The 18,087-nt window shown below is 37.0% G+C and overlaps 2 protein-coding genes across 5 annotated transcripts; one reads left to right on the forward strand and one right to left on the reverse strand.

Annotated features, from left to right (window-relative positions):
• Positions 1-1,041: 1,041 nt before the first annotated feature.
• On the forward strand, positions 1,042-7,338 carry LOC102699365 (kinesin-like protein KIN-14Q). 3 transcript variants are annotated; one of them, XM_006664555.2, is made up of 18 exons: positions 1,042-1,230; positions 1,903-2,069; positions 2,171-2,314; positions 2,710-2,967; positions 3,048-3,119; positions 3,210-3,275; positions 3,670-3,804; positions 3,884-3,965; positions 4,047-4,142; positions 4,218-4,394; positions 4,491-4,597; positions 4,683-4,858; positions 4,975-5,136; positions 5,212-5,465; positions 5,548-5,711; positions 5,812-5,970; positions 6,327-6,739; positions 6,825-7,338. In XM_006664555.2, exons 1-18 carry the CDS (start codon positions 1,128-1,130, stop codon positions 6,958-6,960), a joined length of 2,871 nt encoding a protein of 956 aa, XP_006664618.2. In that variant the 5' UTR covers positions 1,042-1,127; the 3' UTR covers positions 6,961-7,338. The 3 variants fall into 3 exon arrangements, with proteins under 3 accessions (XP_006664618.2, XP_040385227.1, XP_015698681.1); XM_040529293.1 differs by having other exon boundaries at positions 6,333-6,739; positions 6,825-7,268; XM_015843195.2 differs by having other exon boundaries at positions 6,438-6,739; positions 6,825-7,268.
• A 67-nt stretch (positions 7,339-7,405) lies between these two features.
• On the reverse strand, positions 7,406-10,926 carry LOC102715531 (calmodulin-binding protein 60 A-like). 2 transcript variants are annotated; one of them, XM_015843196.2, is made up of 12 exons: positions 10,808-10,926; positions 10,582-10,705; positions 10,223-10,287; positions 9,599-10,083; positions 9,336-9,496; positions 9,044-9,241; positions 8,779-8,941; positions 8,608-8,696; positions 8,242-8,511; positions 8,045-8,120; positions 7,904-7,959; positions 7,406-7,819 (listed from the first exon to the last, which is right to left on the reverse strand). In XM_015843196.2, the coding sequence occupies exons 1-12, from the start codon at positions 10,909-10,911 to the stop codon at positions 7,661-7,663; spliced, it is 1,950 nt and encodes a 649-aa protein (XP_015698682.1). In that variant the 5' UTR covers positions 10,912-10,926; the 3' UTR covers positions 7,406-7,660. The 2 variants fall into 2 exon arrangements, with proteins under 2 accessions (XP_015698682.1, XP_006664085.1); XM_006664022.3 differs by having other exon boundaries at positions 7,406-7,959.
• Positions 10,927-18,087: the final 7,161 nt, after the last annotated feature.

Below are 18,087 nucleotides of genomic sequence, written 5' to 3' on the forward strand. Positions count from 1 at the left end.
TATAAGTTAATGAATACATATACCAAAATAATACGTATGGCTCAATAGATAAATCTATATATAATTAGAATATTTTATAGTCTAGGAAGTATAATACAAATTAATTGACAGTTGAAACTTCCCAACCTATGCACCTTTTATTTGACTTGCTCCAAAATAGGTGATTTTTAATTATCTCCTAAATTCGTGGATTTGGTTCCAAAACGAAAGACTAACGAAATTCTAGTTCTACGATCACTGCGACCAAAAACTTGTCAAAATTGACTCCAGTCCCATTATATTTGGAAGCACCTAATAAATAATTGAAGGCATTTGAGTACATATCACGACAATAATAAAGAATAAGGTGCACCATAAAAAGGAGGGGGAAATATGTAATTTTATTAATGGTTAAAGTTAACCACTATTTGATGTTGATGTGTTTCCTTCCTCTGCCTTTTGTCAAGTCACATGCTGTTTTCTTTTAGATCAACTGTCAAGTCACATATTTTGTGCACGTAGTAGCAACTCAAGATGTTGCCACTTATTAAATTCCATCAAAACATTTGTTGCATTAAAATAAATAACATTGTCAAGTATTATCACAAAGTTTTGTAAAAAATCTCAAATTCTCCTCCATGTTCACTAAAAAAACCTGTGAATATTGGGCTGTGTTTGTTTCCTGTGAAAGATTTTATATTTTCACGAACATGCTTCACAATAATTTAAACGATGCATTTCATAAAAAAAACATAAAATAGTTTCTCATCTTATCTTCATAGATCATATTGTACACAACCAATACTCATAAGAAGTTGAAAACCTTTCAAAACACAAAACAACAAATGCTCAAAAATGTACTAACAATAGGTATATATGCAGTTCACCCCCTGGAAAACCACTTATTCTCAAATAAGTCCCTAGATCCCAACGTCAACAGGCAACCGCTCTCTTCCCCTTCTGAGCGCCATCGCCATTCGAAAACCAGAGCACCTCCCCGTCCGCAACAAAACCACCCCCCCCCCACCCCACCGGCCACCACCGCCTCTTCCCCTACCCGATCCAGCCCCTGCGCACTCCCCCTCCCTCCCACGGCCCCGCCGGTGGTCGCGCCGTTGGGACTGGTGCTGGTTAGGGGCGATCTTGGAATGATGGTGCCGGAGGAGGAGGAGAGGGAGGTGGATGAGCTGGAGAGGATGCGCGGGTGGGCGAGGGACGCCGACGTGGCCTCCCGCAAGGCCGAGGAGGCCGGTGAGTCTCGGGCTCTCGGACGCGCGTTTCTCGCGGATCACTCTTGAGTTCAGCGTGGGGGGTGATAGGTTCGGTGATGTCCTTGTTCTTGGCTGTTCTGTTTTAGGAGAATTTTTTGGAGTTTTTAGGGTCTCAATGGTCGATCGAACTGGGAGAGATCTTTGTGCTTGGGGCCGGTTTGGTGGTTTTTGATTTTGACGTCTCAGCTTTTGATCGGATTCAGTTCAGCGCTACTGATTCAGCTGTTCAAATTTCTCGGTGCCATTCGGGCTGCGATTTTAGTTGGGCAGTGGCAATTAAGGCGTCTATTCAATAGCTTCGTTTGAATTTGAGCTAGCATTGAGCTCACGGCCGTGTCGGTTTCACGTGATTTGGGGGAGGAAAGGGTTTATGCTTTATGCCTTTCTTGGTTCAGAACCTCAGGCCAAGAAATGGTAGTTGTACTATACCAGTTCATTATTATTATACCTTGATTTGTCCATTTAATAGTCATATCGTGACAATTACGTAGTGATGCGATGATATGTGACGCATGCTGTCATAATAATTTTGTGGTAAGCAAATGCTGTTGAAATTGGTATTGTCAAAAGTCCAAGATCATATCTGGACAAAATATTTTTGGAGTTCTTATAATCAATGTGAGCTTATGGTTTAATGGGTTGGCGAGTACAGCAATGAGACGGCACGCTGCGGCCAGTTGGTTGCGAAGAACGGTTGGAGTAGTGTGTGCAAGAGACCTGCCAGACGAACCCTCTGAGGAGGAATTCCGGCTCGGACTAAGAAACGGGATTGTTCTTTGCAATGCACTGAATAAGATTCAGCCTGGTGCCATACCTAAGGTTGCACTTCTCGCATTCAATCTTGCAAGTTTATTCATATGCCCACACATGCTAATGTATATGCCACGCCATTTCTCTTGGCGATCTTAAAATGTGTGCAGGTTGTCCAAGCTCAGTCAGACGCTGCTGGCCCTGCGGATGGCTCAGCTCTGTGTGCATATCAGTACTTCGAGAATCTGCGGAACTTCCTTGTTGTTGTAGAAGATTTGGGGCTTCCGACATTTGAGGTGTCTGATTTAGAAAAGGTATTTTTTTTTTCATGCTGACTTAAAGAGTTCGTCTCAAGCCATTTTTTAGCCTAGAAGTGCAATATTCATTAGATAGATTTACCTTGTAAGTCATAATGCTCCCTTTAGTTAGAGACTTTTGTCGTTTCAAACTAGAATGTGGTTAAACTTTTAAATATTTTTAAAAATATTTAGATTGGATACATTAAAATTTTAATGGGTTTGTTAGATATTTGACAATACAATTAGTGATTGAAGTTGTATTTGGAACACCATGTTGGTGTACAAAATGACATGTATTTATAATCAGATGGAGAAAACTTGAAATTAATTCCACGCATTCGAATTCTGGCAGATTTTATATATGGGTTACTTAACAAAACTTGATGTATTTTCTACCAATTTGAATGTAGGGTGGCAAAGGTGTTCGCGTTGTGGATTGTGTTCTTGCTTTGAAGTCACTTAGTGAAAGTACTAAAACAGGAAGAGAAGCATCATGTAAACATGGTGGCCTTGTAAGGCCTTTTATTGGCAGAAAGTATTTTATACTCAATAACACTGATGCTTTTATGAATAAGATAACAAAAGGACACTCAGCAGAGCCAATCACGAACGGATTTTCAGATGGGCAAAACATAACTACTGACTTTTCCATAGAATCCAATGAGATGGTAAGAATTTGGTTCGTTTTTCCTTTTTCTGGTTGATCATTGCTTGTACTTTGTCATGACCTTTGCCTACTTGTTTGCAGACTACTTCGGACTCCCTCAGCGTTCTTTTTCGTACAGTTCTCAAGGATAAGAAACCAGAAGAAGTCCCATTGGTGAGCCTATTTTGCTTAAAACATAGTCAATTATTATGCATTGTGATTAATGGACAATGAGAATATAACAAAATACCCTGTAATTTTCAGATTGTTGAATCGATCCTAAGCAAAGTTATTCAGGAATATGAGCATCGCAATGGAAACCAGACCATGGTGTGTTCCATTACACTGTAATCATGATAATGTTTCTTTTGTTAATATTTAGATAATCAGGTTTGTCCAATTTGTTGGTTTCCAAAGTTGGTAATAACTACAAGACTTGATGATTTGGTACTTTTGTTGACCTTTAAGGTTAGGATATACTAACCACAAAGCTACACTATTTTTGGTAAGAAAAACATCTCAGGTTAAATGTATAGGAGATTGTGAAGGTCCTGAGTCATAATCCAGACTATACACACCATATTTAGTTGAAAATTCTTCTACTTGTGACCAGATGAGAGTTAGGGTATATTATTTATTTGAATCTATGGTAGCTGGATATGCACACACTAACCATCCATTTTTTGTATGTTAATTTCTGATGTTTGTTATGGTATATATGAAGATGGATGAAGAGGAGCAAAAACTTTTGGATATGACGAAAAAGGTCAACCATGAAATTGTAAATGGTGATGGTGCAGCTAAACAGTTCCAACTAGAGGCACTAACAAAGTTTGATCTGCAACACAAACAGATTCAGGTGTTACTTTTGTTCTTTATTTGATCTTTTATATCCTGGATTTCCATCAATATTATTTTAACAGTTTATACTACCACAGGAATTGAAGGGTGCTCTTTCTTTTGTCAAGTATGGCATGGAACAACTGAGATTACAGTACTCGGAAGAATTTACTAAACTTGGTAACACATGGTTATGTTTGGGTTTGTCCTTTTTGTCACCACAGAAGTTTTATATATCCTCTTTTTACCATGTTGTAACAGGGAAGCATTTGTACAGTCTCTCCGATGCAGCTTCCAGCTACCATAAAGTTCTTGAGGAGAACCGTAAATTATACAACCAAATACAGGACCTTAAAGGTATAATTTTTAGCTGAAGGAACAGGTTGACTGCTGCCTATGGTATTTTATAAGTTTGAATTTCTTTTTCACTAGGAAACATTAGAGTGTACTGTAGAGTTAGGCCTTTTCTACCTGGACAAATATGTTTATCAACTAGTATTGCTGGCACGGAAGAAAGAACCATCACAATAATTACTCCCACGAAATATGGGAAAGATGGACACAAATCTTTCGGTTTCAACAGGGTCTTCGGTCCAGCATCTACTCAAGGTTAAACTTATATGTTGCTCTATATTTCTTTTGTTTCCTCAAACAACTTGGTTTGTATGGACCACTGAACTTCGTATATGATTTTTGTTAATGCAGAAGAGGTCTTTTCAGATATGCAGCCTTTGATCCGTTCCGTCCTTGATGGCTTCAATGTCTGCATATTTGCATATGGCCAAACTGGATCAGGAAAGACTTTTACCATGGTAATGAGCTGACTAAAAAAATACTGTTTCCATATGTCTAAAATTACCTTTCAAAATTGTTTAGACCATTTTATGAATCGTGCAGAGTGGACCGAAGGTGTTGACAGAAGAAAGCCTTGGTGTTAACTATAGAGCGCTAAATGATTTATTTAATATTCAAGCACAGAGAAAGGGGATAATCGATTATGAAATTTCCGTGCAAATGATTGAGATCTACAATGAGCAAGTGAGGGATCTCCTTCAGGATGGTGGAAACAGGAGATATCCTTTTCCATTGAATTGTGTTTTTCTTTACTAGTTGAACATCTTTTCTGCCGTTCTCTTTTTTATCTTAGTTATTTTGAAGCATATTTTGGATCTCCTTAACATTGATCTACATTGGAAATAAGAAATACTTCGCAAAAAGGGCTGGCTGTTCCAGATGCAAGCATAGTTCCTGTCACATCTGCGTCTGATGTTGTTGAACTGATGAATCAAGGTCAGAAGAATCGTGCAGTGGGCTCAACAGCCATCAATGACCGAAGTAGCCGCTCTCATAGGTGTGCAACTGTTTCATACTTCCAGAAAATTTCATATTTTTGCTCTATACTTATGACTAAGGAACCTATATGCAGCTGCTTGTCTGTTCAAGTCCAAGGAAAGGACTTGACATCTGGGACATTGTTGAGAGGTTGCATGCATCTTGTGGACCTAGCAGGTAGTGAAAGAGTTGATAAGTCTGAGGTTGTAGGAGATAGGCTGAAGGAAGCACAGTACATAAACAAATCACTTTCAGCATTAGGAGATGTGATTGCATCTCTTGCACAGAAAAACTCGCATGTCCCTTATCGGAACAGCAAACTTACCCAACTTTTGCAAGATTCTCTAGGTACTATACAAAGTTAAAATCCTAACTGTTCACTTCATTACTACATATATCCTATGATAACTATTTGTATTTGCAATATCAGGAGGACAAGCAAAAACTTTGATGTTTGTTCACATAAGCCCGGAACTAGATGCTGTTGGTGAGACAATAAGCACCTTGAAATTTGCTGAACGAGTTGCTTCAGTTGAGCTTGGAGCAGCAAAAGCAAACAAAGAAAGCAGTGAGGTTAGAGAGCTCAAAGAACAGGTGATCACTTGCTCCTGATTTCTCATTTCTGTAAACTACATACATGTGGCACTGCTGTTTAGATTTATATAAGCATCATTTTTTTCTGGTCTTGTTTCAGATTGCTTGCCTCAAGGCAGCATTGGCGAAGAAGGAAGGAGAGCCGGAGAACTTTCAAAGCACACAGTCAAGCCCTGATATGTACAGAATTAAAAGAGGCAATGCAATACCTGCTTTCCCTAAAAATAGACAGCCAATGGAAGAAGTTGGAAACTTAGAGGTATAAACTCCTTTTGTAGACAATATCAGCTCTCTTCTTGCAAGCGACAAAAATGTTCCCTTTTCATGTTGAACCTTTTTTGTGACTGACTGACTGCTAGTTATGCTTCCAATCAATGTTGAATAGGAAAATAACCTAGCACCAAATATTCTAAATAGATATGGTCTATTTATGCATTTGTGCATCAAGTTCAGAATCATTTTTGTGAATGGTCTGAACAACTTCATAAATGACCATAGAGTAGTTTGAGGTTTTGTTGAGAGCATTTATGATGCCATATATTCCTTTTAATATTTTCACAACAATAAAAGGCCGTAATGTGCATTTAATTGAGTATACTTTCTTTGTCTGTAAAGATCCAGAACAATGCCACTCCATTGCAAAAGAAGACCAGCTTTGATTTTTCTGGTGTCTTTAGTGATAACTACTCATCCAACTTGGCTGAAAATTGCAATGGTATTCAAAAGATGGATAGGGTGGCTGTTCATGATGAGAAATCTGAGAATGGCAATTCCTTCCTGGAGCTGGAACCTGATGCAGCACAGCTACCAACTTTTTTCTACCAAAGATATAACCATGACAAGCAAAGGCGTAGGGCTGAACAAGTAGAAATTGATGACTTAGATAGCATTGATGCTAATACTAGTTGCTCTTCGGACCAAGAAATGTTGTTGTCATCCAGTGGCCTGAAAGCTGGTGGTAACGACAGCAGAGGCGTCTTCCCGATAAAGAAGCCCCAAGCAAAAAGTACAAAAGTTACAGCAACCAGGTGAGTTCAATTAAATTTTGTGTTTTCCACAAAAATTGTGTGCATTGATTGCTTTAACCTGTTGTGCTGGTTTGAATTTACATAGGAATCCAAATCATGCAATGAAATCTCCAATGTCAGAGAGAAAGTTGCAAACACCAATCAGGAACGGCAAACAGGTAGCTTTCAGTACTATTGGTGGAAGAAGAACTCCAAATGGAAAAATTAGCACTCCGAAGTAATCGACTAATATATGAAGGTGCATCCTATTACACCATCTTCATCATGGCTAAAGAAAGATCATCAGGAAACTGAAACAAGTGTGTTTGTGAAAACGTTTATAAGGATCCATGGTTTGGTTCAGTCTGATGGATGAATCATTTTAAGACATTAAAAATAGAGATAAATAGATAAGGCCTCCAAGAGGACAGACAGACTGTAAACCCTTTGGAATTTTTAGATTTGAGATCGGTACATAGCTCACAGCCTCACACTGAGAATTTACGGTTGTATGTATGTACATTAGCCTGTAATAGATGTTTATCACATGGCATTGCAACAAAGAGAATTCTAATGAAAGGCCTGTACCCTTTGTCATGTTAAATTGTCAAATTCAAGCCAAATACATTCTTTTTTCATTGCATATTAGCGGAGGTTTTTGTAAATGAAAATGTCTAAAGGATCATAAGGTACAAAAAAGGAAGACATTGCATTTTTTTTTACATGGTTTGAAATTCACTGATAACCAAGAGGCCAGAATCCTCAGCTGGGAATTACTAATACTAACTTAAGTACAAACAGGCTGCATTATGTACAGACTACATATACCTAACTTTTTGACAAAAATCACTAGTTCTAATTGACCAGATGTCTCAAGAGCATATGCATCAACTCCTGGATGGATCTTTGATCTAAAACTTTACAACATGTATTCATCAGGGCTCATATTGTTGGTACAAGCCTTGGCCTTGCTTGGGGGTGAACCGAGGCTTTCCTCGAGGCTCTGGAGAGTCTCCCCACAGATGCCAGCTTCAATGCTGCCCTGATCTTGACCCATTTGCGTGGAGAAAGTGGTACTGCAACTCCATCATTACTAGAAAACTGAGACATGAAATTCTGTATCAGTTGATCACATGAACTGGAGTCAAAGCTGTCTGTTCTTGATGGCTGAAATCGAGCGGCAACCTGATGTGAGCTTTGGTCATTGCTTACTAGGTTGAGCTGGCTACTGAAACTCTCGCCTGCAGATGCCATCCACAGTAATTAGCTTCAGGGTGAAAGAATGAAATGTAGCACCAAAAGAAAGTTTTGGCATAGAGTAATTACTGTTGCTTGGAAGCAAGTGAGGTTGCATCAAAGCCACGACTTCATCTGTATGGAAGAAACTATCTGGAGAGAAGCGCTGTGGACAAAAATACAGAATATATTAGTTTTTTCTCTGGACAGAATAACTAATGTAATGTGAACGATTCACTCTTGGAATTGCAATCTAGACAAAACCTAAAGATTTTACAAGTTCTTACCTTGAATGATTCTTCAGGTAAATGAGATCGATCGATATGTCCATACTGACCAATTTGTGTAGCAATCTGGTCAGCCTCTATGTTGCTATGAGCAGCAGATGCAGTGGCATATGAACTATAATATGTTCTTTCATTATTAGGTATACAAAGTGGCGTGATTCTTGGTCCTGGTAAGATGTTCCCTTGGTTTGGATTATTTGGGGTAACATTGCCCATTAACTGCCCATTGGAGGTTTCACCCTGCACAAATCTTGACCTATCCACTGAAGCCTGCATGAACATTGATGTCACTTTATTAGACTAACAAACGTAGGTAACCTTTTAAGTAGGAGCACTAGTTTATATATTTTGGGAAATCATTCTTACATTAAAGGCTCCTTGGAGTGAAGAAAAATCCTCCGTTGATACAAGTGTTTGACCAGATGAGAATTCTTTCAGAGCTGAATCGTATTGAGCTGTATACAATTCACATTAGTGACCAAAAATACCAAAGAATAATTATTGCTAATGATTGAAATTTTCAGAACAAGATATTACCACAAGTTGGGATCTGCTGGTTTGGAATAAAATTAGTCAACGCAGACGTACCACCACCACAGAACCTAAGAAGTGGTACAGGACAGTTGTTAACCATCTTATGGTCATACCGAATACCATTCATATTCTCATACGCCACTTGCTTCATAGTTTCAACCGCATTCTGTGGTCAAAATACACCAAATTATTAGAATATTGGAGAGTGAACCTCCTATTCGAATATTGGAGAGTGAACCTCTTATTAGAATCAAGCGAGAATCAATACCTTTTCTATTTGGTTTAGCTCATTTATGGGTTTGTAGGAATCACCAAACTTCACCCCAACAGGCTGATATATTGCATCAAAGAAAAGTCCCATGTTGTTGTCCTTTACTTCATAAAAGCAAATATCATCACCAACTTCACATGTCATGGCATGGTTTATGATGGTTTTCCAAGCTGCCTGTGACATTTTGCTAAAAGTCTAGAGAAGCCAAAGATCTTCTGTCAGCAGCAGGTCCTTGTTTTGGAAACATCACCTGGAATTTAACAACAAAGGAAATTCATAGGTCCTTTACCTGAATAAGCTTCTTTTCATCGGTAACATAAGACTGTAAGAACTTTTGCACAGTATCAACTCCACTGTTTGACAAAGCCAGGTGATGAGCACCATTGCGGCCGATCTTTTCCAAACGCCAAACTTCGTCATCTAACATTGGTGGGTAGTGCTTTTCAAATCCTGCAAAAGCAGTGAGATGTGTATTATTAGTATCACATCTAAGCTCCAAAAAGACAAATTTCTGCAGAAACAAACAATCTAAATATCTGGAAAATGGCATACCCTCCACCCTGCGCTCCTTTACGCGAAAAGGTTCAGTGATTCCTTCAAGAACTCTATCTTCAGAATTATTGACTAGCCTCAACCCCAGCCTGAACTTCTTAGTGCAAGTGAAGCTAGAGTTATCAGTGAAGGTTGCATTTTCAAGGGAAGCCTCCCCACCATTGAGCTTCAGTGTCAAATTGCCGGTGAGAAGTTGCGCACTTTTCTCTCGCCCACATACTATATGCTTGTTGAAGTCTTCAGGGGTCCATTGTTCCTCATTTTTAGCATTAAAGTTGCCATGGAGGGCTACAACTTCAACCTTAGCAGAAGAAAGATGACCAAACCTGACAATGTGCATCTGATTGTTTTCGAGTCTTTCGACTATAGCCACCTTAAGAGCCGATCCATCTTTGGCTTCTAATTTCATCAGTGTGTAAACAGGTTTTAGACCATTCAGGAACATGAGTTGATACCTCGGACGCTGATTACAGCCTACCAGCAGTCTAAAGATGAAAGAACCAAAATTTCATTAAAAGTATGTAGGAGCAGACAAACCAAACATCCATTTTTTTATTAAAAAATTGAAATTTGGCTACCAAATTATCATAAAAAAGGAAAGCTAGTACATGTCTCAAGACTCACCTTGGTGGTGCAGGTGCTGGTGTGCTCAATCGTCTGAAAATTGCTTTCTCTACTTCTTCTGAAACCTGAAAAATGAACAAATTTCAGGTTAGGGGACAGCGAACACTTGTAATTTCCAAGTTGAAATCAACGTTTATTAGCATGAATTCCAATAACCTAGATATCTTCATCCGAATGTTGCATAAAACTGCTAATAAATCACAAAATTGACTCTTGGAAAAGAATCCAGCATAGAGTAAAAAAAGGGCAAGAGAAAAAAAACAACTTTTTTGGCTAATTTCTAAACCAAAAGGACAGATCAATCTGCAAATCATGAAAGGAAAGGTAACAAGTAATACTAGGAATAATCAAAATCTTACCACTTTCTGAACCATCTTGCCAAAGAAGGGGAGGAACATGCCCATGAATTCCTCCCCCATGAACTCTCTGAACCCAAACACCCCCTCCATGCTGCTGCTCCTCCTCCTCCTCACCCCCAGCCCCCTGCAAGAAACCCAAACCAAACCCAACGATGAGCTCCAAAAACCACCTCGGAATCAACCAAGAAACGCTCGACAGCTCGAGCCCCAGCCAAGAACCACTCACAGCACAAGCGCCCGCCACCGCCTGCGGGGGCGGGACAGCTCGCCGCCGCAGTGGTCGTCGCCGCCATGGTCGTTCCAGGAGAGGAGCCTCGTGGAAGGAGCCATTGGTGCGGTGGAGAAAGCAGTGGAGGAGAGGCATGGCTGCGAGGTAATATAGATAGGGAGAGGAGAGAATGGAGGGAAAGGTCGTGGAAGAAGCTGGGAATGTTCCGTTGAGCTCTGTTGACACTTGAGACTGTTTCTGCAACTGGAACTCTGCAAGTGGAGCGTTTTGCGTTTGGCTGTGACTAATGACTTTGATGGGGCTCGTAATTGTCATTGGGTTTGCTTGCTAATTTGGTCCTTTTGTTCTTGGTTTGTGTGGAATTAGTTCTTTCTTTTCTTGCAGGTTGTTTTCTTTTTCAGGTTGAGCTGTCAAAAGTGCAGTTTAGAATGCACCGAATTACTCTATTATTTTATACATTAATACTCCCTCCGTATTTAATAAATAATACCGTTGACGGTCTTGGAATTTGTTTAACTATTGGTCTTATTCAAAATTTTATATAATTATCATTTATTTTAGTGTGATTTGTTGTATTGCTATGTATATTTTAGTTATAACTTACATTTTTGCATATCTAAACAAAAATTTGTATGATATAAATGGTTAAATTTATATTAAAAAGTCAACCATACCGATATGTAAAAATACAGTGAGAGTAATATGTCCGTGTGATATAACATGCACATATTTAATTTAGAAAATTTTTAACCAATTGTTTATTTCTAGTTTGGTTGGGACTCCGTGGTTGCGGGGAATGAAGGGAGAAGAGGATGCATGTGTTTATTAAATATGATAGGTTAGGTTTTATAAATGTTATATGAAAATCTAATGAGAAAAAATTTAAGCCCACGTGAGTGAACTTAATGAGATGGAAAGTTGTGTGTAACATTTAGTATCGAAAGCATGTACATACGTGCATAATATGCATAAACATCAGGATTTTAGCCTCACATGGTAGAGTTGTGTCTTTGGTGTATCTTGAAAAACGGATATCTGTCATGAAGAATATTTAAACATGATGATAGATTGATAGTTCAATTATTTTTATAGTATTTTATTTTTTAGACTTGACTTTTAGAACAAATATATAAAAGTTTTATTTATAAATTATTTTTTATTTACAAAATATGCTGCTAATCACACATTAAAAGCTTGATATGCTTTACAAATTACTCAACTTGGAAACCTTGGCTCTCTCCATTTGTGTTCATGCATATCTTACTCAAGGGAAGAAGACAGGAAGCTGCATCCTGCAGAAAAAACGGTGAACAATTTTACGTCGACTCTGACGACGGTGACGATTTCGGCCCTCTGTTGTCATTGACTTGGTGTTTATTTTTTAATCTCTTCTGGATTAGTGCGTGCCGTCAGCCTGATTAATTTGTTCCTCGTTTAGTCCCCTAATTTGACGTTGACAAATCGCCATTCGCAGTGCTTGTGACCAACCACGTATTCGTACGTGCGACCTGATGAGTGAGTTTGTTTGATTGATTTGGGCCGTCTTCAGTGTGGCAAGAATTTTCTGTTCGTATGTAGGTGTACTTTTTTCGGCAAATGACGATTCGTTTTTAGGCCCCTTTTAACAGCATCTCGACGGTGAGAGAGACCCAGTTTTATGCTTACTAATACTCCCTCAACATTTTTTTTATTTTGACATCGTTAACTTTTGAGTTGATGTTTGAACAATTCGTCTTATTTAATTATTAGTTATTTTGTTGCGATTTAATTTATTAGTAAAGGCACTTCAATCTTGACTCATAATTTTACATGTTTTATAAAGTTTTTAAATAAGATGAATATAGAAGTAATTTTACATGTTTTATAAAGTTTTTAAATAAGATGAATATAGAAGTAAGTAGCATACCTGTGCATTATAACTAAAGACCATCACTCTTATGCTATTAAAAGATCAGCAGCATGCTAATTACAGCTGGGATGAGCTGGTGGTCTTTTTCGGTACTTTCGTGCTGCGCGCACGAATGGTTGAGATGCTAGAAGGAGAACTCACTCCTGGTCATTTGTCTATTTATTCGTAGTAAAAATTATAATAGTTTGTCAAAAGCTACCATGAAGAAAAAAATTCTATTTATCCTTTCAGCATTAAATGTTCACAAAAAAAATCAATAAACATATTGGGAAGACATCAAACTACAAGGTTAAGGGTGTCAACAACAATATTCTCTTGTGAGTTTTCCTCACAATACATAAAATTAGAATATAGATAAATTTATTGCTTAAGGTCTCCCAATACATAAAACTGTACGATTAGAGGGGTCACTTCTTGTTCTGTGGAAAAACAAGCTATCGTTTTCCTCTCTTTTCTTTCCTTCTTCCCAAAAAAAGAGCTCTTGCTGAGTGAGATCAATCTTATGATATTCATATAAACTCATGCTGGGAATTTTCTCAGAAGAATCTAAGTGCGAATTAGCAGGTCATCAGTGAGTAGGATCAATCTTATTATTATTATATCTCTTGAGAGTTTTCTTGGAAGATTCTGTTAACTGTAAACTGTCATGAAGGTGAGTGAGCAGAGCAGTTGAGATCTCTGTCAGTGTCACCTGCTGCTGATGAGCGAAGCCAGCTGACAGGTGCAAGAATCTCTGAACTTTCCTGAACAGTTCTTCGCGTCACAAATTTTAGCCCTCGTTTTATCCCGTTTGATTAAGAGGTTTGCTAGCGGATAAATATGTACGAGAAACGCGAGGAATCATCGGTTCGTACTTAATTAATTTAACTACTATTATAAAGTTTAAATGTAACTATTTTTATAAAGTATTTTTATATGAAATGTTTTTTAGAAAAATATTTAACAGCATGGAAATCGTAATCCAAAAGGTAACTAGATCGAACAGTTTATCCAATCTGGGCTGAGAATATCGCTTAGGAAATCAGCATGGTACACAGTTTTTTTACAAGTTTAAAAGTCAACGGTTACATTTTGTATTAGTTTAAAAGTCAATGGCTTGCTTTGTGGTTGCTGCAAAAAAAAAAAAGACATTAAGGATGTCTATATGATGCGTAACATGTATTTCGGTTCAAAGATTCTCGAAGCATGTATACCAATGCTACCAAAAGTATATCCAGCTGTTTATCTATGTTATACTCCATTTACAAAATAGAGGATGAATCGTAAATAATGTGGTCTAGCAATTTCTTTATCACATTCTCTATATTTAGTCGCCAATTATATGGAGAAAGAGAAACTCCAAATTTAAAAGCTTCTCCATTAATTTAAATGGAGATGCAGGACTATTTATTGAGTAGTATATGTTTAAGAAAAATGAGTAGTTCATATATATTAATAAAATATAACTGAGTATGATATGAAAGATGTATTATAGATGTTCTGCTATAGGACAAACAGACATGGATGAAAAAAAATTTTGAATGTTTATTCAAATGGAGATATGGTGTATCAAATTTGGACGATCTGTTAAGGGTGTGCTATAAAGAAACATGTTTTCAATTTATTTTTTAGGTAAATGATGTTAATTATTTAAAAACATTAACTATTTTAGAGAAATTACAGGAACATGAAACCAACGTAATCTAGAAAAAAAAACAAAAGAAGGAACTTAAGAAAAATTCTACAATCCTAGAATCCAACATAGATCCATTTCTCCACTTTTATAAGGTGGAAAGAGAACGACACCTCGTAGGTGCCTCAATATAAGAAATATATAAATAAAAAGTAAACACGTCTCATCTCAAGTACCCCTAAATACTCTTCCAAAAAACAGCAAAAAAGATTTTCCAACAGCCAAGTTAGGAGAAGGTTATATTTCCTTCCAAAAAGAGAAAACCCCTCGTCGGCTCGTTACTGCCCACTGCTCTTTAGACTGGTTCATCCGTCAATGCCTGCATTCCATGGTCTAATAGAAAATTTAAACATGCTAGTCTGCATTGATTGTATGGCTATCATATTTTTTTTACCATATTTCCACATATACTTTCACATTTTAGTGTGTACCTAACATGTCAAACTTATGATCCTTTCATATTTTCTTAACAATATAATAAATCAAATATACATAAATTTTTATGATATATTTATTTCTTTTGCTTTATCTTTAAGCTATTGCTAGCATTTTCTCACTACCTCTAATAACATTAATCCACTAGCTAAAAGTGGAATATTGTATCTTTTATTTGTAATAGCTTATAACATGATTTAAATGACCGCAATGTCCATTCTTATCATCACTTCTTTATTGTCCGTTTTCTCATATCTTATTTTGCTATTGTCACTCATGGTTTGACATCTCGTAAGAAACTCTATTGTCACATTGATATATGTTTGAGGATTTAATATATCTTTTTTTCATGTGACTTTGAGGGCTAGGCTATTTTCTTTTATTCTGATAATGCATGAATTCTAAGAATTCTCAATTAACTTAAGAATTCCAAGATACTTTTACCACGCAGGGTTAATACGGGTTCATGTAAGAGCATTTAGTGAATATTGGTAAAACATGGACTCTTCTTTTAAATATTTCTAAAATGTATTTATACATGAACACATTTATCAATAATAATTATTTTAATCTAATTTTTTATATTTCATATTTCTGCGTGGACTCTTTCTCTTCATATTATTTATTTTTAATTCGAATTTTTGAGTTCCTAAACTAGTTCTATATGGACTCTTCTCTCGACATTAATTATTTTTTTATTTATCTAAATGTTACATTTTTAAACTGTATTTCTACATACACTCTCATTATAAGCATAAACATAACCACTTATTAACAATTGAAAAATAATTTATGGTAATTATATATATATATATATATATTCTTATTAATCTAGAAGATAATCCTAGAAAACAAAATACGATAAAAAAACTCAAATCAACTCTAATAAGTTTCAAAATTTAAAATTTAGCTTGGGAGTATAAGTATAAACGAAAAGCTCTCTGTAAACCAAACATCTGAAAATATATATATATATATATATATATAATATTGTAAATATAAAACATAAAAGAAAGATTGTAATCCCTCTGTTTCATAATGTAAGATGTTTGATTTTTGTCTTATTTAATTTTTTTGGAAATATTATTTATTTTGCTTGTAACTTACTTTATTATCGAAAGAGCTTTAAGAACAACTTGTTATTTTTTATATTTATACTAAATTGTTGAACAAAATGAATGACCACATTGTAACTAAAAAACTCAAAAACAGAGGTAGTATATGGTGAGATGCAATCAAAACTATACGTATTCCTCTCTCTCTTATAAAGTCTGCCCCAAGAGAAATATTTTGCAAAAAGAATTTCCAACGGCAAAAACTAAGAGGCGGTTGCGTTTCCAGAACCTTCTGGAAATGGCAAATCCCGCGTCGCCGGCCACCGCACCGTCGGAGGTTCTCTCCGGCAGCGGCAGCGGCCGCGGTTCCTCCCCATTGTCGTTCCGCTCCTGCTCGCCCACGAAGCGCCCCAAGGTGAGCGCTCGAGCTCGAGAATTCCGCGTCGATTTGGGTGTTTCCGGCAGCGGTCTGACCCTAGCTTCGCAGCAGGAGGAGGAGACGGCGTTGAAGGCGCATGCGGCGGCGGCGGCGGCGGTGGCGGGATGTGGAGGTGATGGTCTCCTTTCGCTTCGCTGGTTGGTTGGGTTCTGTGGGGTTTTACTGGGGTTTTGGGTGCCACGGTGCAGATCGAGAAGCGGCGGAGGCGGTGGTGCCCTCGCCAGGGATAGTGGCGGAGCCGCCGACGCTGCGTCAGGTGCCGTGGGCGAAGCTGCTGTCGCAGTGCTCGCAGGTGCGTTGCTGCGCAATGGGGATTTGAGTTTGCGATTCTTCGTTGTTGAGTCGCGAACCGCTGCTCATTGGGAGAGAATGATCGGTTTATCGGTGGTTATTAGAGTTCAAATATAACTATTTTTGTAAAGAAATATTTATATAAAATGTTTTTTAAAAATATTTAACATCTTGGAAATCGTGTCTGTGATAATCCAAAAGTAACTAGGTGGAATAGTTTATCCAAACTGGGCTAAGACTGTCGCTTGGGAAATCAGCATGGTTCACAGTTTTTTACGACTTTAAAAGTCAACGGTTACATTTTGTATTAGCTTAAAAGTCAATGGTTTGCAAAAGGACTTTTAATTTTTTGCCACTATTTATCATACCCTGTTAATCCCTCTCACCGCTACAGGGAGGGAAGTAATAAAAGATTTACCACTCACCATGTAAAAAGATGATAAATAGTTAAATTTCCCCTTGCTTTGTGGTTGTGGCAAAAAAAAAAAGACATTAAGGATGTTTATATGATACGAAACATGTATTTTGGTTTAAAAATTCTCGAAGCTGGTATACCAATGTTACCAAAAGCATATCTAGTCATTTATCTATGTTATACTCCATTTACAAAACAGAAGATGAATCGTATAAAATATGGTCTAGCAATTCTTTTATCACATTCTCCATATTTAGTCGCCAATTATATGGTGAAAGAGAAACTCCAAATTTAAGGTTTCTCCATTAATTTAAATGGAGATGCAGGACTATTTATTGAGTAGTATATGTTTAAGAAAAATGAGTAGTTCATATATATTAATAAAATATAATTGGGTGGGATATGAAAGATGTATTATAGATGTTTCGCTGTAGTACAAACAGACATGGATGAAAAATTTTTTTTGAATGTTTATTCAAATGAAGATATGATGTATCAAATTTAGATGAGCTGTTAAGGGTGTGCTATAAAGAAACATGTTTTCAATTTATTTCTTAGGTAAATGATGTTAATTATTTAAAAACATTAACTATTTTAGAGAAATTACAAGAACACGAAACCAACTTACTCTAGAAAAAAAATAAACCAAAAAAGAAACTTAAGAAAAATTCTACAATTCTAGAATCCAACATATATCCATTTCTCCACTTTTATAAGGTGGAAAGAAAACTACACCCGGTAGGTGCCTCGATATAAAATATATATATAAATAAAAAATAAACACGTATCTTCTCAAGTACCCCTAAATACTCTTCCAAAAAAAAACAGAAAAAAGATTTTTCCAACAGCCAAGTTAGGAGAAGATTATATTTCCTTCCAGGAAGATAAAACCCTTCGTCGGCTCGTTACTGCCCACCGCTCTTTAGACTAGTTCATCCGTCAATGTCATGCATTACATGGTCTAACAGAAAATTTAAACATGCTAGTCTGTATAGATTGTGTGGCTAGCATATTTTTCTTTACCATATTTCCATATATACTTTTAGTGTGTACCTAACAGG

The sequence above is a fragment of the Oryza brachyantha genome, chromosome 12, assembly GCF_000231095.2.
Source record: "Oryza brachyantha chromosome 12, ObraRS2, whole genome shotgun sequence".
Lineage (NCBI taxonomy): Eukaryota > Viridiplantae > Streptophyta > Magnoliopsida > Poales > Poaceae > Oryza > Oryza brachyantha.